Source organism: Oncorhynchus keta, chromosome 10, assembly GCF_023373465.1.
Source record: "Oncorhynchus keta strain PuntledgeMale-10-30-2019 chromosome 10, Oket_V2, whole genome shotgun sequence".
Lineage (NCBI taxonomy): Eukaryota > Metazoa > Chordata > Actinopteri > Salmoniformes > Salmonidae > Oncorhynchus > Oncorhynchus keta.
The window spans coordinates 5,423,939-5,444,341 of record NC_068430.1 but is presented as its reverse complement, the minus strand read 5'-3'; the positions used below and the strand labels follow the sequence as shown (position 1 = coordinate 5,444,341).

General features: G+C 47.3%; 1 protein-coding gene across 7 annotated transcripts in view; it reads left to right on the top strand.

Annotated features, from left to right (window-relative positions):
• LOC118389600 (dedicator of cytokinesis protein 3-like) overlaps positions 1 to 20,403 on the top strand; it is a 454,681-nt gene that overhangs the window by 156,630 nt on the left and 277,648 nt on the right. For all 7 annotated transcript variants that reach the window (XM_052526213.1, XM_052526214.1, XM_052526211.1 and 4 more), the window contains exon 3: positions 3,808 to 3,848. In XM_052526213.1, the coding sequence (XP_052382173.1) occupies positions 3,808 to 3,848 (41 nt within the window). The remainder of the gene's footprint in view (positions 1 to 3,807; positions 3,849 to 20,403) is intronic.

Genomic DNA, 20,403 nt, shown 5'->3' with positions numbered 1-20,403 from the left:
CTTTCCCTCAATCCTGACTAGTCTCCCAGTCCCTGCTACTGAACAACATCCCCACAGCATGATGCTGTCACCACCATGCTTCACCATGGAGATGGTGCCAGGTTTCCTCCAGACGTGACGCTTGGCATTCAGGCCAGAGTTCAATCTTGGTTTCATCAGACCAGAGAATCTTGTTAGAAGCAAGATGAGCGCTTTGACTACAGCACAGCATTTAACGCCATAATACCCTCCAAACTCATCATCAAGCTTGAGGCCCTGGGTCTGAACCATGTTAATAACCCGCAACCTGCATTCAGAATGTGTACCCCCTAAAGCAGGGATAGGTGCCCCCTAAAGCAGGAATGTGTACCCCCTAAAGCAGCGATAGGTACCCCCTAAAGCAGGGATAGGTACCCCCTAAAGCAAGAATGTGTACCCCATAAAGCAGTGATAGGTACCCCCTAAAGCAGGGATAGGTACCCCCTAAAGCAGGAATGTGTACCCCCTAAAGCAGGGATAGGTACCCCCTAAAGCAGGAATGTGTACCCCCTAAAGCAGGGATAGGTACCCCCTAAAGCAGCGATAGGTACCCCCTAAAGCAGGAATGTGTACCCCATAAAGCAGGAATGTGTACCCCCTAAAGCAGGGATAGGTACCCCCTAAAGCAGGAATGTGTACCCCCTAAAGCAGGAATGCGTACCCCCTAAAGCAGGAATGTGTACCCCCTAAAGCAGGGATAGGTACCCCTAAAGCAGGAATGTGTACCCCCTAAAGCAGGGATAGGTACCCCCTAAAGCAGGAATGTGTACCCCCTAAAGCAGGAATGTGTACCCCTAAAGCAGGAATGTGTACCCCCTAAAGCAGGAATGTGTACCCCCTAAAGCAGGGATAGGTACCCCCTAAAGCAGGAATGTGTACCCCTAAAGCAGGAATGTGACCCCTAAAGCAGGAATGTGTACCCCTAAAGCAGGGACCCCTAAAGCAGGGATAGGTACCCCTAAAGCAGGAATGTGTACCCCTAAAGCAGGGATAGGTACCCCCCCTAAAGCAGGGATAGGAATGTGTACCCCTAAAGCAGGGATAGGTACCCCTAAAGCAGGGAAGCAGGAATGTGTACCCCTAAAGCAGGGATAGGTACCCCCTAAAGCAGGAATGTGTACCCCCTAAAGCAGGGATAGGTACCCCCTAAAGCAGGAATGTGTACCCCCTAAAGCAGGGATAGGTACCCCCTAAAGCAGGAATGTGTACCCCCTAAAGCAGGAATGTGTACCCCCTAAAGCAGGGATAGGTACCCCCTAAAGCAGGGATAGGTACCCCCTAAAGCAGGGATAGGTACCCCCTAAAGCAGGGATAGGTGACTAGATTCAGACGCAGGCTGTTTTTCATCGGAGAGGAAGGTCAGGGGGCAGGAACATAAATATAATCATTTGTACATTGAAAATGGACCACAACTAAGCCCAAAAAGAGATTGTATTTGAAAGTAACGATAATTTCATACATTGAGACAAGATCACATATGTCTTTGTATTATTTATTTGTGGGAATACTCGGGAAAATATTTCCTATTTTAAAAAAAACAACAACATTTGTAGCTGAATTACTTGGCCCAGTTTTTCTGACTGGATTTTGACAATCTGATAAGGACTAAATGTTATAATTGGGGTTTTCAAAACTGAAAAAAGTAGATTCTGATCCTCCGGATAAGGATTTGGTAATCCAATCTGACCATTAATCAGGATTGTATTTGTTTTTTTGAATTGTTTTGAAAACTGAAAAGATCATTTTCAGGCCAAAAGATAGTGATTAGGATCATTTTAAGGCCAAAAGATAGTGATTAGGATCATTTTCAGGCCAAAAGATAGTGATTAGGATCATTTTAAGGCCAAAAGATAGTGATTAGGATCATTTTGATGCCAAACAACAGGACCACTGGAATGGTGGATTCTGGGTGGATTTAAAGAGGCACTACAAACCAAAAATGGGCAATGTTCCTAAGGTGAGGAGGTTTAAGAAACGTTTTTACATCTGAAAACCAAAAGTTGATTAAGTTAAATTGACTGCAAGTATAGATATGTAATCAGTTGTTATTTTGAAAAGTGTCAAATAAATACATCTACTTATAAGTGATATAAAAGCTTGATTTAAAAAAACAAAAAAAAAAACAAGGTACCTTTAATGTTCCCCTGGGAGCTGAAGACGGTGGATGTTGATTAAGGCAGCCCCCTCCCGCACCTCTCTGATTCAGAGGGGTTAAATGTGGAAGACACATTTCAGTTGAATACATTCAGTTGTACAACTGATGGGAGTTCACTCAAATCAAATCAAATCAAATTTTATTTGTCACATACACATGGTTAGCAGATGTTAATGCGAGTGTAGCGAAATGCTTGTGCTTCTAGTTCCGACAATGTAGTGATAACCAACAATGACAGTGTATTAGTAATATCACAACCTGCCCAGTAGATGGCAAGGCCTGTTCAAAGTACTGAAAGTCCCTGATTCTGTCATTTCGATATTGTGGTATCTGGATGAGAATTTTTTATTTTTTATTTTTTTTACCTTTATTTAACCAGTCAAGTCAGTTAAGAACACATTCTTATTTTCAATGACGGCCTGGGAACAGTGGGTTAACTGCCTGTTCAGGGGCAGAACGACAGATTTGCACCTTGTCAGCTCGGGGGTTTGAACTCGCAACCTTCCGGTTACTAGTCCAACGCTCTAACCACTAGGCTATGATGCTATCCTATTATTTTCTGGGGGGAAAATGTATCAAAAACAGCCAGATCGATCAAAACTGGATTTAAAAAAAAGAGGATTACAGAATCCGGAATCATTCTGATTTTTTAACAAAAATCTCTCCGATTTTGGCCCGTATGACGAAGTTTGGCTACACAGACCTCCCGAAAGCCCCAGCGGTCTAAGGCACTTAAGTTAAGATAACATCAGTCCTACCTGAGCCCACTCTCTGACACATTATCCACAACGTTAAGATAACATCAGTCCTACCTGAGCCCACTCACTGACACATTATCCACAACGTTAAGATAACATCAGTCCTACCTGAACCCAGACATGATCCACAACGTTAAGATAACATCAGTCCTACCTGAGCCCACTCTCTGACATGATCCACAACGTTAAGATAACATCAGACCTGAGCCCACTTCTGACATGATCCACAACGTTAAGATAACATCAGTCCTACCTGAGCCCACTCTCTGACATTATCCACAACGTTAAGATAACATCAGTCCTACCTGAGCCCACTCACTGACACATTATCCACAACGTTAAGATAACATCAGTCCTACCTGAGCCCACTCACTGACACATCATCCACAACGTTAAGATAACATCAGTCCTACCTGAGCCCACTCTCTGACATTATCCACAACGTTAAGATAACATCAGTCCTACCTGAGCCCACTCTCTGACACATTATCCACAACGTTAAGATAACATCAGTCCTACCTGAGCCCACTCTCTGACATTATCCACAACGTTAAGATAACATCAGTCCTACCTGAGCCCACTCTCTGACATTATCCACAACGTTAAGATAACATCAGTCCTACCTGAGCCCACTCTCTGACATTATCCACAACGTTAAGATAACATCAGTCCTACCTGAGCCCACTCTCTGACATTATCCACAACGTTAAGATAACATCAGTCCTACCTGAGCCCACTCTCTGACATTATCCACAACGTTAAGATAACATCAGTCCTACCTGAGCCCACTCTCTGACAGAGGGTGGGGTAAAGGATGAGATCAGGGCTGTTCTCAGGCCTCTCCTAAACATTGATTTTGATATTTCTCTGTTTCAGGATGGTACCGAGGATCCTCCACCAGGAAACCCACAATCAAGGTAAATAAACTGCTCCAATGAGCTCCGAGAGGAAATAGGCTATTTCCCTACCATTCTGTATGTAGTTCTGGGCTTCCAGTGACAGTGTCTCTGGTACAGGTGAGAACAAGGTTAAAGGTTAATTGTTCTCACACCTTACTGTACCAACAAACAAAAAAACCAAATGCTTGAAAAAGTATTGTTGTACACTACAAATAAAGCTATTATTTTGCTCTGGGCTTCCATAGTTACAGTTTTTCTGCTCCAGTTGAAAAGAAGGTTAATTGTTTATACACCTTACTTTATATATAAAAACAATTCTAATAAAGATAGTAGTCAAAATTATTGGAAAAGTATTGGATCCCCTGTTTTCAGTTCTACATCTCCCTCACCTTGGATCCCCTGTTTTCAGTACTGTAGCTCTTTCACCTTAGATCCCCTGTTTTCAGTTCTACATCTCCCTCACCGTAGATCCCCTGTTTTCAGTTCTCCATCTCCCTCACCTTGGATCCCCTGTTTTCAGTACTGTAGCTCTTTCACCTTGGATCCCCTGTTTTTAGTACTGTAGCTCTTTCACCTTAGATCCCCTGTTTTCAGTTCTCCATCTCCCTCACCTTAGATCCCCTGTTTTCAGTTCTCCATCTCCATCACCTTAGATCCCCTGTTTTCAGTTCTCCATCTCCCTCACCTTAGATCCCCTGTTTTCAGTTCTCCATCTCCCTCACCTTAGATCCCCTGTTTTCAGTTCTCCATCTCCCTCACCGTAGATCCCCTGTTTTCAGTTCTCCATCTCCCTCACCTTAGATCCCCTGTTTTCAGTTCTCCATCTCCATCACCTTAGATCCCCTGTTTTCAGTTCTCCATCTCCCTCACCTTAGATCCCCTGTTTTCAGTTCTCCATCTCCCTCACCTTAGATCCCCTGTTTTCAGTTCTCCATCTCCTCACCGTAGATCCCCTGTTTTCAGTTCTCCTCACCTTAGATCCCCTGTTTTCAGTTCTCCATCTCCCTCACCTTAGATCCCCTGTTTCCAGTTCTCCATCTCCATCACCTTAGATCCCCTGTTTTCAGTTCTCCATCTCCCTCACCTTAGATCCCCTGTTTTCAGTTCTCCATCTCCCTCACCGTAGATCCCCTGTTTTCAGTTCTCCATCTCCATCACCTTAGATCCCCTGTTTTCAGTTCTCCATCTCCCTCACCGTAGATCCCCTGTTTTCAGTTCTCCATCTCCCTCACCTTAGATCCCCTGTTTTCAGTTCTCCATCTCCCTCACCTTAGATCCCCTGTTTTCAGTTCTCCATCTCCCTCACCGTAGATCCCCTGTTTTCAGTTCTCCCTCACCTTAGATCCCCTGTTTTCAGTTCTCCATCTCCCTCACCTTAGATCCCCTGTTTCCAGTTCTCCATCTCCCTCACCGTAGATCCCCTGTTTTCAGTTCTCCATCTCCTCACCGTAGATCCCCTGTTTTCAGTTCTCCATCTCCCTCACCTTAGATCCCCTGTTTTCAGTTCTCCATCTCCATCACCTTAGATCCCCTGTTTTCAGTTCTCCATTCACCTTAGATCCCCTGTTTTCAGTTCTCCATCTCCCTCACCTTAGATCCCCTGTTTTCAGTTCTCCATCTCCCTCACCTTAGATCCCCTGTTTTCAGTCCATCTCCCCATCTTAGATCCCCTGTTTTCAGTTCTCCATCTCCCTCACCTTAGATCCCCTGTTTTCAGTTCTCCATCTCCATCAGTTCTCCATCTCCATCACCTTAGATCCCCTGTTTTCAGTTCTCCATCTCCCTCACCTTAGATCCCCTGTTTCCAGTTCTCCATCTCCCTCACCTTAGATCCCCTGTTTTCAGTTCTCCATCTCCCTCACCTTAGATCCCCTGTTTCCAGTTCTCCCTCACCTTAGATCCCCTGTTTTCAGTTCTCCATCTCCATCACCTTAGATCCCCTGTTTTCAGTTCTCCATCTCCCTCACCTTAGATCCCCTGTTTTCAGTTCTCCATCTCCCTCACCTTAGATCCCCTGTTTTCAGTTCTCCATCTCCATCACCTTAGATCCCCTGTTTTCAGTTCTCCATCTCCCTCACCTTAGATCCCCTGTTTTCAGTTCTCCATCTCCATCACCTTAGATCCCCTGTTTTCAGTTCTCCATCTCCATCACCTTAGATCCCCTGTTTTCAGTTCTCCATCTCCCTCACCTTAGATCCCCTGTTTTCAGTTCTCCATCTCCCTCACCTTAGATCCCCTGTTTTCAGTTCTCCATCTCCCTCACCTTAGATCCCCTGTTTTCAGTTCTCCATCTCCATCACCTTAGATACCCTGTTTTCAGTTCTCCATCTATCTACTGAAAAACTGGTAAAGTGATTGTCAGACAGCTCTGTAGCATTCCTCGGCAGCCTATCTAAATAGGATGACTAAAGACATTACAGTGTGTGGAGAACAGAGACAACGTTAGATGATTGGCTGGTTGTGTAACAGTATAATTTTAGACCGTCCCCTCGCCCATACCCGGGCGCGAACCAGGAACCCTCTGCACACATCAACAATAGTCACCCACGAAGCATCGTTACCCATCGCTCCACAAAAGCTGCGGCCCTTGCAGAGCAAGGGGAACTACTACTTCAAGGTCTCAGAGCAAGTGACGTCACCGATTGAAATGCTATTTAGCGCGCACCACCGCTAACTAAGCTAGCTGTTTCACATCCGTTACAGTTGGCATTACAATGTGGGGAGAACAGAGACAACGTTAGATGGTTGGCTGGTTGGATGGTTGGCTGGTTGGATGGTTGGCTGGTTGGATGGTTGGATGGTTGGCTGGTTGGATGGTTGGATAGTTGGCTGGTTGGCTGGTTGGATGGTTGGATGGTTGGCTGGTTGGATGGTTGGATAGTTGGCTGGTTGGATGGTTGGCTGGTTGGCTGGTTGGATGGTTGGCTGGTTTCCTAGTCATGTCCTATTTTATTTTGTGGACCTGACAGAGACAATGGAATGTTTTCAATGTTTCAGTGATTGAAATGTTCACTTGTTGCCTTTGGAATTTCTATTAAAAAAAAATCTCTGATATTTTTTATATCATTATTTCACAATGCATTTAATGTTTAAAAAAAATTACAATCGAAATCGAGAACAGTGATTCTTAAAAAAATAATAATCAAACCAGAATCAAACTGACCTGAAAGAGCACTAACAAACAGTACAATTATCTTTGGTCTCTTTACGATATCAGACCATCTGTTGTGTGCTGTCTTATCCCTCCTGCTGCTTTGTGAAGCTCTGCTATCCGGCTTGAGCCCGACGGGCTCCGACATAAAACATTAGGGCCTGTTTTTTCATCAATAACCAGGGTACGGGTTGGGCTCGGGTCTCACTAACATTATTAAGCTGAGCCATTTGCTCGTGCTCTGCTGTTCAGTGCAAATCACATCCGACTAACTAAGATCATAACATTGGTGTCAGAAGTGCTTCAACCTCGTCAAACGTAGAAACAGGAGAGATTATTTCACGCAAAAAAAATAAATAATGTTTCTTGAGTTATGTTGGGAATTTAGAGTGAGGAAAAGTAGCGAACAGCCAACTGCTCTCTCATGTCTCGTCATTGAGCAGAGCGACACAAGCGGAGGCGTTGCTATGGAAACTCAGAGCCTCCCGTGAGCAGAGTGCAGGGAGTTGAGAGACAGACCGAGAGGAGCAGCTAATGAATTTACTAAGTTATTTCTGATTTTGGGTTCCGGGCAGAGCCGGGCACGGGTAGGGGTAGGACCTGAACGTTGTAGGGTAGGGGTAGGACCTGAACGTTGTAGGGCATGGGTAGAGGGGTAGGACCTGAACGTTGTAGGGCATGGGTAGGGGTAGGACCTGAACGTTGTAGGGCATGGGTAGGACCTGAACGTTGTAGGGCATGGGTAGAGGGGTAGGACCTGAACGTCGTAGGGCATGGGTAGGACCTGAATGTCGTAGGGCATGGGTAGGGGTAGGACCTGAATGTCGTAGGGCATGGGTAGGGGTAGGACCTGAATGTCGTAGGGCATGGGTAGGGGTAGGACCTGAACGTTGTAGGGCATGGGTAGGACCTGAATGTCGTAGGGCATGGGTAGGGTTAGGACCTGAACGTTGTAGGGCATGGGTAGGACCTGAATGTCGTAGGGCATGGGTAGGGGTAGGACCTGAATGTCGTAGGGCATGGGTAGGGGTAGGACCCGAATGTTGTAGGGCATGGGTAGGGATAGGACCTGAACGTTGTAGGGCATGGGTAGGACCTGAATGTCGTAGGGCATGGGTAGGGGTAGGACCCGAATGTTGTAGGGCATGGGTAGGGGTAGGACCTGAATGTCGTAGGGCATGGGTAGGGATAGGACCTGAACGTTGTAGGGCATGGGTAGGGGTAGGACCTGAACGTTGTAGGGCATGGGTAGGACCTGAACGTTGTAGGGCATGGGTAGGACCTGAATGTCGTAGGGCATGGGTAGGGGTAGGACCCGAATGTTGTAGGGCATGGGTAGGGGTAGGTCCTGAATGTCGTAGGGCATGGGTAGGGGTAGGACCTGAATGTTGTAGGGCATGGGTAGGGGTAGGACCTGAATGTCGTAGGGCATGGGTAGGGTTAGGACCTGAACGTTGTAGGGCATAGGTAGGGGTAGGACCTGAACGTTGTAGGGCATGGGTAGGGGTAGGACCTGAACGTTGTAGGGCATGGGTAGGACCTGAACGTTGTAGGGCATGGGTAGGACCTGAACGTCGTAGGGCATGGGTAGGGGTAGGACCTGAACGTTGTAGGGCATGGGTAGGACCTGAATGTCGTAGGGCATGGGTAGGGTTAGGACCTGAACGTTGTAGGGCATGGGTAGGGGTAGGACCTGAACGTCGTAGGGCATGGGTAGGGGTAGGACCTGAACGTCGTAGGGCATGGGTAGGGGTAGGACCTGAACGTTGTAGGGCATGGGTAGGACCTGAACGTTGTAGGGCATGGGTAGGACCTGAACGTCGTAGGGCATGGGTAGGACCTGAATGTCATAGGGCATGGGTAGGGTTAGGACCTGAACGTTGTAGGGCATGGGTAGGACCTGAATGTCGTAGGGCATGGGTAGGGTTAGGACCTGAATGTTGTAGGGCATGGGTAGGACCTGAATGTCGTAGGGCATGGGTAGGGTTAGGACCTGAACGTCGTAGGGCATGGGTAGGGTTAGGACCTGAACGTTGTAGGGCATGGGTAGGACCTGAACGTTGTAGGGCATGGGTAGGACCTGAATGTCGTAGGGCATGGGTAGGGTTAGGACCTGAACGTTGTAGGGCATGTGCCTCTGTTCAGTGTGCTCTCTGCTCAGTGCCTCTCTGTTCAGTGCGCTCTCTGTTCAGTGTGCTCTCTGTTCAGTGCCTCTCTGTTCAGTGTGCTCTCTGTTCAGTGCGATCTCTGTTCAGTGCGCTCTCTGTTCAGTGCGCTCTCTGTTCAGTGCCTCTCTGTTCAGTGCGCTCTCTGTTCAGTGCGCTCTCTGTTCAGTGCCTCTCTGTTCAGTGCGCTCTCTGTTCAGTGTGCTCTCTGTTCAGCGCCTCTCTGTTCAGTGTGCTCTCTGTTCAGTGTGCTCTCTGTTCAGCGCCTCTCTGTTCAGTGTGCTCTCTGTTCAGTGCGCTCTCTGTTCAGTGCGCTCTCTGTTCAGTGCCTCTCTGTTCAGTGCGCTCTCTGTTCAGTGCCTCTCTGTTCAGTGCGCTCTCTGTTCAGTGTGCTCTCTGTTCAGTACCTCTCTGTTCAGTATGCTCTCTGTTCAGTGCGATCTCTGTTCAGTGCGCTCTCTGTTCAGTGCGCTCTCTGTTCAGTGCCTCTCTGTTCAGTGCGCTCTCTGTTCAGTGCGCTCTCTGTTCAGTGCCTCTCTGTTCAGTGCGCTCTCTGTTCAGTGTGCTCTCTGTTCAGCACCTCTCTGTTCAGTGTGCTCTCTGTTCAGTGTGCTCTCTGTTCAGTGTGCTCTCTGTTCAGTGTGCTCTCTGTTCAGTGTGCTCTCTGTTCAGTGCCTCTCTGTTCAGTGTGCTCTCTGTTCAGTGTGCTCTCTGTTCAGTGTGCTCTCTGTTCAGTGTGCTCTCTGTTCAGTGCCTCTCTGTTCAGTGCCTCTCTGTTCAGTGTGCTCTCTGTTCAGTGTGCTCTCTGTTCAGTGTGCTCTCTGTTCAGTGTGCTCTCTGTTCAGTGTGCTCTCTGTTCAGTGCCTCTCTGTTCAGTGTGCTCTCTGTTCAGTGCCTCTCTGTTCAGTGTGCTCTCTGTTCAGTGCGCTCTCTGTTCAGTGCCTCTCTGTTCAGTGCGCTCTCTGTTCAGTGCCCTCTCTGTTCAGTGCGCTCTCTGTTCAGTGCGCTCTCTGTTCAGTGCGCTCTCTGTTCAGTGCGCTCTCTGTTCAGTGTGCTCTCTGTTCTCAGCGAGGGTGAGAGGGAGCCTGTTGTGCTTCACGATTTATCAGATCTTTTGTCTGCAGTTTTCTTGGAGACTGGATGCAGCAATGTCATTCAAGCCAGTTCAATTGTCATGAAATGGACTCGTGCTACAAGTTCTGACTGAGTTCAATTGTCATGAAATGGAATGAAACTCTCAGTAGTAGATGTGCGTTTCTCTTTCTAACAATCCCCTGGCCTTGTACACAGCTAATAGTTAACGTTAACCCAAGTTAGCTAACTGATGCAACCCTTAGTAACAGTACAGATGAAGATGAACAATGACCAGGTCTACTGTACATCTTACTGTAGAAACGATCAGGCCTACTGTACATCTTACTGTAGAAATTATCAGGCCTACGGTACATCTTACTGTAGAAACGACCAGGCCTACGGTACATCTTACTGTAGAAACGACCAGGCCTACTGTACATCTCACTGTAGAAATGATCAGGTTTACTGTACATCTTACTGTAGAAATGATCAGGCCTACTGTACATCTTACTGTAGAAATGACCAGGCCTACTGTACATCTTACTGTAGAAATTATCAGGCCTACGGTACATCTTACTGTAGAAACGACCAGGCCTACGGTACATCTTACTGTAGAAACGACCAGGCCTACTGTACATCTCACTGTAGAAATGATCAGGTTTACTGTACATCTTACTGTAGAAATGACCAGGTCTACTGTACATCTTACTGTAGAAATGATCAGGCCTACTGTACATCTCACTGTAGCAATGATCAGGTCTACTGTACATCTTACTGTAGAAATGACCAGGCCTACTGTACATCTTACTGTAGAAATGATCAGGTCTACTGTACATCTTACTGTAGAAATGATCAGGTTTACTGTACATCTTACTGTAGAAATGATCAGGTCTACTGTACATCTTACTGTAGAAATGATCAGGCCTACTGTACATCTTACTGTAGAAATGACCAGGCCTACTGTACATCTTACTGTAGAAATGACCAGGCCTACTGTACATATTACTGTAGAAATGATCAGGTCTACTGTACATCTTACTGTAGAAACGACCAGGCCTACTGTACATCTTACTGTAGAAATGACCAGGCCTACTGTACATCTTACTGTAGAAATGACCAGGCCTACGGTACATCTTACTGTAGAAATGACCAGGCCTACTGTACATCTCACTGTAGAAATGATCAGGCCTACTGTACATCTTACTGTAGAAATGACCAGGCCTACTGTACATCTTACTGTAGACATGACCAGGCCTACTGTACATCTCACTGTAGACATTATTGTTGAAAACAAGTTTAGGTTGGAACTGTTGCTGTTAAAATACAATAATAATAGTTTTTCTGAACTGGAATAGACTGTTTGAAGTGAGATGCATCTTACTGTAGAAAAACCAGGCCTCACACAGTTCTGGGTTGTTTATCTACACAGTAGACAGTGGTTTTGCCTGACTGAAAACAATGTTTATGCAGTTTGGCAACATCTATGTTGTCTGTTTCAAAAACTTTACAGTATAGAAACAGACTCAATGAGCATTTTTACACAGTCAGAAACAGAACTGAGCATCACCTCAGTGTTACACAGTCAGAAACAGATGCTGAGCATCACCTCAGTGTTACAGGTCAGAAACAGAGCCCAGATTAGACATGTTCTCATTAGGACAGTTCTGGGTTGTTTATCCACACGTTCAGGGAGTGGTTTCCTGCCTGACTGAGAAAGTCGGTAGATGTTCTGATCCAGTTTGGCACCACCTGAGCATCATGGGGAGGGGACCAGGCATCTATGTCAGTCAGTGGTCAACTCTGACATACTTTAAAAACAAGTATATGGGGAAGGACATCGTGGTTATGGGGAGGGGATGGTGCATCGTGGCATCACTGAGCATCAGTGGTTATGGGGACAGGGAGGACCAGAAATCATGGTTAGAAGGGAGGATTAGACATGTTCTCATGGGGACTGGTGTGTTTTCTGGTCTGGGTATGGGGATGAGGACCTGATAACCACGGGTATGGGGAGGGAGGACCTGAGCATCGTGGGTATGGGGAGGGGAGGACCATCGTGGGTATGGGGAGGGGAGGACCTGAGCATCGTGGGTGGGGAGGGGAGGTATGGGGAGGGGAGGACCTGAGCATCGTGGGTATGGGGAGGGGAGGACCTGAGCATCGTGGGTATGGGGAGGGGAGGACCTGAGCATCGTGGGTATGGGGAGGGGAGGACCTGAGCATGGGGATGGGGAGGGGAGGACCTGAGCATCGTGGTATATGGCATCATGGGTAGGGGAGGACCTGAGCATCGTGGTGGGGAGGGGGGACCTATGGGGATGGGGAGGGGAGGACCTGAGCATCGTGGTTATGGGGAGGGGAGGACCTGAGCATCGTGGGTATGGGGAGGGGAGGACCTGAGCATCGTGGGTATGGGGAGGGGAGGACCTGAGCGTGGGTATGGGGAGGGGAGGACCTGAGCATCGTGGGTATGGGGAGGGGAGGACCTGAGCATCGTGGGTATGGGGAGGGGAGGACCTGAGCATCGTGGGTATGGGGAGGGGAGGACCTGAGCATCGTGGGTATGGGGAGGGGAGGACCTGAGCATCGTGGGTATGGGGAGGGGAGGACCTGAAAGTCGTGGGTATGGGGAGGGGAGGACCTGAAAGTCGTGGGTATGGGGAGGGGAGGACCTGAGCATCGTGGGTATGGGGAGGGGCATCGTGGGACCTGGGGGGGGAGGACCAGCATCGTGGGTATGGGGAGGGGAGGACCTGAGCATCGTGGGTATGGGGAGGGGAGGACCTGAGCATCGTGGGTATGGGGAGGGGAGGACCTGAGCATCGTGGTTATGGGGAGGGGAGGACCTGAGCATCGTGGGTATGGGGAGGGGAGGACCTGAGCATCGTGGGTATGGGGAGGGGAGGACCTGAGCATCTTGGGTATGGGGAGGGGAGGACCTGAGCAACGTGGTTATGGGGAGGGGAGGACCTGAAAGTCGTGGGTATGGAGTAGAAGAGGGGAGGGGAAGAGAGGAGAGGAGGAGGGCAGAGTTGGAGAGGAGAAGAGGGGAGGAGAGGCAGTAACTCTATCTGCCATGTCTCTATTAATGTAACTCACCCTTTGGATTTTTACTGAGCTGAGAGTTTACACTCCAATCACCAGGACCTTGAATTATCACCAGCCTATTTGTCAAATCAAATCACATTTTATTGGTAACATACACATGGTTAGCAGATGTTAATGCGAGTGTAGCGAAATGCTTGTGCTTCTAGTTCCGACAATGCAGTAATAACTAACAAGTAATCTAACAAATTCACAACAACTACCTTATACACGCAAATACACACAAATGTATAGGAATGAATAAGAATATGAACATAAAGATATATGAATGAGCGATGGCCGAATGGCATAGGCAAGATGCAGTAGATGGTATAGAGTACAGTGTATACATATGAGATGAGTAATGTAGGGTATGTAAACAAAGTGGCATAGTTTAAAGTGGCTAGTGATACATGTATTACATAAAGATGCAGTAGATGATATAGAGTACAGTATATACGTATACATATGAGATGAATAGTGTAGGGTATCTAAACATTATATTAGGTAGCATTGTTTAAAGTGGCTAGTGATATATTTTACATAATTTCCCATCAATTCCCATTATTAAAGTGGCTGGAGTTGAGTCAGTGTGTTGGCAGCAGCCACTCAATGTTAGTGGCGGCTGTTTAATTAACAGTCTGATGGCCTTGAGATAGAAGCTGTTTTTCAGTCTCTTGGTCCCAGCTTTGATGCACCTGTACTGACCTCGCCTTCTGGATGATAGCGGGGTGAACAGGCAGTGGCTCGGGTGGTTGATGTCCTTGATCTTTATGGCCTTCCTGTGACAATGGGTACTGTAGGTGTCCTGGAGGGCAGGTAGTTTGCCCCCTGTGATGCGTTGTGCAGACTTCACTACCCTCTGGAGAGCCTTACGGTTGAGGGCGGAGCAGTTGCCGTACCAGGCGGTGATACAGCCGTACCAGGCGGTGATACAGCCGTACCAGGCGGTGATACAGCCGTACCAGGCGGTGATACAGCCCGACAGGATGCTCTCAATTGTGCATCTGTAAACGTTTGTGAGTTTGTCCGTGATGTGTACGCTGTCTGTCTGTCTGTGTGTGTGTATAAACAGATTAATCTGTGTTGATGAACCATCTCTCTGACTCAAACAGCTCTGAGGTCTTTCCGACATAGCAGATAGTTAACACTGTAGATAGGTAACACTGAGCCAGAAGCTATAAGAAACGGTATGCCCTCATCATGCCACAAAAGGGATTGAAAATGTACAAAACTATATGTATGAGTAACTATCTAGAACCTAAAATGATTGTTCAGCTGTCCCCATAAGATAACCCTTTGAAGAACCCTTTGGGTTCCAGGGACCCTTTTTTCTAAGGGTGTAGCCTATAACAGAGCAGAACAGAACAGAGAAGAGCAGAGCAGAACATAAAGAACAGAAAAGAAAAGAACAGAGAACAGAACAGAACGAACAGAAAAGAAAACAGAACAGAAAGAACAGAACAGAACATAAAGAACAGAACCGAACAGAAAAGAACAGAACAGAACATAAAGAACAGAACATAAAGAACATAAAGAACAGAACAGAACATAAAGAACAGAACATAAAGAACAGAACAGAGCAGAACCGAACAGAAAAGAACAGAACCGAACAGAAAAGAACAGAACAGAACATAAAGAACAGAACATAAAGAACAGAACAGAAAAGAACAGAACAGAACATAAAGAACAGAACATAAAGAACAGAACATAAAGAACAGAACATAAAGAACAGAACATACAGAACAGAACATAAAGAACAGAACATAAAGAACAGAACATACAGAACAGAACCGAACAGAAAAGAACAGAACAGAACATAAAGAACAGAACATAAAGAACAGAACATACAGAACAGAACCGAACAGAAAAGAACAGAACAGAACATAAAGACCTGAACATAAAGAACAGAACCGAACAGAAAAGAACAGAACAGAACATAAAGAACAGAACATACAGAACAGAACCGAACAGAACAGAACAGAACACCAATCCACTAGTGTTGTAGCCCTGTGTGGCTCAGTTGGTAGAGCATGGTGGTTGCATTGGGTTGTGAGCTCTATTTCTGTTCGATGTCCCTTGGGATGAAAGTGTCTACTAAAATGGCATATACCGGTATACCATAAATTAGGGAATCAGTCAGCCACTCAGTCCAGCCAGTCAGCCAACAAGTCTGTCAGTCAGCCAGTCAGTTAATCAGTCAGTCAGCCAGCCAGTCTGTCAGTAAGTCAGTCAGTGAGTCAGTCAGCCAGCCAGCCAGCCAGCCAGTCAGTTAATCAGTCAGCCAGCCAGTTAGTTAATCATTCAGCCAGCCAGTCAGTTAATCAGTCAGCCAGCCAGCCAGCCAGTCAGTTAATCAGTCAGCCAGCCAGCCAGTCAGTCAGTTAATCAGTCAGCCAGCCAGTCAGTTAATCAGCCAGCCAGTCAGTCAGTTAATCAGTCAGCCAGCCAGTCAGTTAATCCGTCAGCCAGCCAGCCAGCCAGTACCTTGCATGTGTGTTTTAATGAAAGTTTGAGTTTTATCAAAAACTATAGGTGGCGCTCTAAAATTTCCGCTGATTTGGTCCCTGCACAGCGACACCCATCCATAAGAAGTTTTAATCATTCAGCCAGACAGTCAATTAATCAGTCAGCCAGTCAGTTAATCAGCCAGCCAGTCACTTAATCAGTCAGCCAGCCAGTCAGTTAATCAGCCAGCCAGTCAGTCAGTTAATCAGTCAGCCAGCCAATCAGTTACTCAGTCAGCCAGTCAATCAGTTAATCAGTCAGCCAGTCAATCAGCCAACCAGTCAGTTAATTAGTCAGTCAGCCAGCCAGTCAGTTAATCAGTCAGCCTGTCAGTCAGCCAGCCAGTCAATCAGTAAGCCACTCAGTCAGCCAGCCAGTCAGTTAATCAGTCAGCCTGTCAGTCAGCCAGCCAGTCAATCAGTCAGCCACTCAGTCAGCCAGCCAGTCAGTTAATCATTCAGTCCAGCCAGCCAGTCAGTTAATCAGTCAGCCAGTCAGTTAATCAGCCAGCCAGTCAGTCAGTTAATCATTCAGCCAGACAGTCAATTAATCAGTCAGCCAGTCAGTTAATCAGCCAGCCAGTCAGTCAGTTAATCTGTCAGCCAGCCAGTCAGTTAATCAGTCAGCCAGTCAATCAGCCAACCAGTCAGTTAATCTGTCAGCCAGCCAGTCAGTTAATCAGTCAGCCTTTCAGTCAGCCAGCCAGTCAATCAGTCAGCCACTCAGTCAGCCAGCCAGTCAGTTAATCATTCAGTCCAGCCAGCCAGTCAGTTAAACATCCAGTCAGCCAGCCAGTCAGTTAATCAGTCAGCCAGCCAGCCAGCTAGCCAGTCAGTTAATCATTCAGCCAGACAGTCAATTAATCAGTCAGCCAGTCAGTTAATCAGCCAGCCAGTCAGTTAATCAGTCAGCCAGCCAGTCAGTTAATCAGCCAGCCAGTCAGTCAGTTAATCAGTCAGCCAGTCAATCACCCAACCAGTCAGTTAATTAGTCAGTCAGCCAGCCAGTCAGTTAATCAGTCAGCCTGTCAGTCAGCCAGCCAGTCAATCAGTCAGCCACTCAGTCAGTCAGCCAGCCAGTCAGTTAATCATTCAGTCCAGCCAGCCAGTCAGTTAATCAGTCAGCCAGTCAGTTAATCATCCTGTCAGCCAGCCAGTCAGTTAATCATTCAGTCAGCCAGTAGCCAGTCTGTTAATTAGTCAGCCAGCCAGTCAGGTAATCAGTCAGCCTGTCAGTCAGCCACTCAGTCCAGCCAGCCAGCCAGTCTGTCAGTAAGTCAGTCAGTCAGTCAGCCAGCCAGTTAATCAGTTAGTCAGTCAGTTAATCAAGTCAGTCAGTCAGTTAATCAGCCAGTCAGTCAGTTAATCAGTCAGTCAGTCAGTTAATCAGTCCGCCAGTCAGTTAATTAGCCAGTCAGTTAATCAGTCAGTCAGTTAATTAGTCAGTCAATCAGTTAATCAGTCAGTCAGTCAGTTAATCAGTCAGTCAGTTAATCAGTCATCCAGCCATTCAGTTAAAAGGTCAGTCAGCCAGTCAGTTAATCAGTCAGTTCATCAGTTAATCAGTCAGTCAGTCAGTTAATCATTCAGTCAGCCAGTCAGTTAAATAGTTAGTCAGTCAGTTAATCAGTCAGCCAGCCAGTTAGTTAATCAGTCAGGCAGCCAGTCAGTTAATCAGTCAGCCAGCCAGCCAGTCAGTTAAATAGTTAGTCAGTCAGTCAATCAGTCAGCCACTCAGTCCAGCCAGCCAGTCTGTCAGTCAGCCTGCCAGTTAATCAGCTAGTCAGTCAGTTAATCAAGTCAGTCAGTCAGTTAATCAGCCAGTTAATCAGTCAGTCAGCTAATACGTCAGCCAGTCAGTTAATCAGTCAGCCAGTCAGGTAATCAGTCAGCCAGTCAGGTAATCAGCCAGTCAGTCAGTTAAAAAGTCAGTCAGTCAGTTAGTCAGTCAATCAGTCAGTTAATCAGTCAGCCAGTCAGTTAATCAGTCATTCAGTCAGTCAGTCAGTTAGTCAGTCAGTTAATCAGTCATGCAGTTAATCAGTCAGCCAGTCAGTCAGTTATCAGTCAGTCAGTCAATTAATCAGTCAGTCAACCAGCCAGTCAGTTAATCAGTCAGTCAGTCGGTTAATCAGTCTGTCAGTTAATCAGTCAGTCCATCAGTTAATCAGTCAGTCAGTTTCAGCCAGCCAGTCAGTAAATCAGCCAGTCAGCCAGCCAGTCAGCCAGCCAGTCAGTAAATCAGCCAGTCAGCCAGCCAGTCAGTTAATCCGCCAGCCAGTCAGTTAGTTAATCCGTCAGTAAGCCAGTGAGAGGGGGAGAGAGTGAAAGGGGGAGAGAGTGAGAGGGAGCGAGAGTGAGGGGGAGAAAGAGTGAGAGAATATTGCTGAAGGTGGATAGTGAGCCTTTATTCTCATAGATCCCCAAGCTCTTCAATGTACTGTACTGTATGTATTTTTAAATGTTTAATTCATTCATTTGTTTTTAAACACAATAGGTAGTTTGTGCTCAGCAGAGATCAAGAGAGAGAGAATTGGAAAGCATTTGAGTTGGAGATGAGGGGAGGAAGGAGAGGGAGAAAGGGAGGACAGGAAGGTTAGGGAGAGAGGGAGTGAGGTGAGGAAGGAGTGGGAGGGAGGGATAGAGGGGAGGGAGAGAGAGAGGGGAGGAAGGAGAGGGAGGGGAGAGGGGAGGAAGGAGAGGGAGAGAGAGTTCAGGAATGAGAGGGAGAGAGGGAGAGAGGGAGGGGAGTAAGGAGAAGGAGGGAGGGAGGGATAGAGGGGAGAGAGAGAGGGGAGGAAGGAGAGGGAGAGAGAGAAGGGAAGAAGGAGAGGGAGAGAGAGAGAGAGGGGAGGAAGGAGAGGGAGAGAGAGAGGGCAAGAAGGAGAGGGAGGGAGAGAGGGGAGGAAGGAGAGGGAGAGAGAGAGAGGGAGAAGAGGGGAGGAAGGAGAGGGAGAGAGAGAGGGGAGGAAGGAGAGGGAGAGAGAGAGGGCAAGAAGGAGAGGGAGGGAGAGAGGGGAGGAAGGAGAGGGAGAGAGAGAGAGGGAGAAGAGGGGAGGAAGGAGAGGGAGAGAGAGAGGGGAGGAAGGAGAGGGGAGGAAGAAGAGGGAGAGAGAGAGGGGAGGAAGGAACTCTATCTCTCTCTTCCTGTCTTTTTTCTCTCTCTTTCTCCTCTTTCTCCCTCACTCACTCACTCTCTGTCTCTGTTGCTGTCTCTCTCTCTCTCTGTCTCTCTCTCTCTCTCTCTGTCTCTCTCTCTCTCTCTCTGTCTCTCTCTCTCTCTCTCTGTCTCTCTCTCTCAACAAAAAGATGGTTGTTCATGAAAATATATTTTGTATTTCGCATCTCAAACCTTTTTTCTAAGGCAATGGGTCATACAATATAAATCCCAGTGTGTTTTGTTCCATAATGTCACAGTGTCCTCACCTGGATTTATAAAGACAAAGAGTTTCCCAGGTATGATAATAACACTCTCTATTCATACACTTCCTCTTATTCATAAGCTACTGTTATATCAATTCAAGGGGCTTTATTGGCATGGGAATCTCTCTCTGTCTCTCTCTCTCTCTCTCTCTCTCTCTCTCTCTCTCTCTCTCTCTCTCTCTCTCTCTCTCTCTCTCTCTCTCTCTCTCTCTCTCTCTCTCTCTCTCTCTCTCTCTCTCTCTCTCTCTCTCTCTCTCTCTCTCTCTCTCTCTCTCTCTCTCTCTCTCTCTGTCTCTGTCTCTGTCTCTGTCTCTGTCTCTCTCTCTCTCTCTCTCTCTCTCTCTCTCTCTCTCTCTTTCTCTCTCTCAATTCAATTCAATTCAAGGGCTTTATTGGCATGGGAAACATGTGTTAACATTGCCAAAGCAAGTGAGGTAGATAATATACAAAAGTGAAATAAACATTACGCATTACAAATGTTATATTATGTATATATACAGTGTTGTAATAATGTACAAATAGTTAAAAAATAGATAAATATGGGTTGTATTTACATTGGTGTTTTTTCTTCACTGGTTGACCTTTTCTCGTGGCAACAGGTCACAAATCTTGCTGCTGTGATGGCACACTGTGGTATTTCACCCAGTAGATATGGGAGTTCCTCATAATAAGCGCTCATACAGGGGTCTTCAGGGACTCCCTCCCAGTCAAACTGGTGACCCATGGACTCCCCCCCAGGCTGGCTGGTGACCCATGGACTCCCCCCCAGGCTGGCTGGTGACCCATGGACTCCCCCCCCAGGCTGGCTGGTTACCCAGGGACCCCCTCCCAGTCAAACTGGTGATCCATGGACTCCCCCCCAGGCTGGCTGGTTACCCAGGGACCCCCTCCCAGGCTGGCTGGTGACCCAGGGACCCCCTCCCAGGCAGGCTTGTGCAAACAGGTGACCCAGGGACTCCCTCCCAGGCATGCTGGTGACCCAGGGACTCCCCCCCAGGCTGGCTGTTGACCCAGGGACCCCCTCCCAGGCGGGCTGGGGACCCAGGGACCCCCTCCCAGGCAGGCTTGTGCAAACTGGTGACCCAGGAACCCCCTTCCAGACGAACTGGCGAAAAGGAAGTGTGTACTCTAACAGCCTATTAGCTAGAAAGGTAGATCCAATCACATTT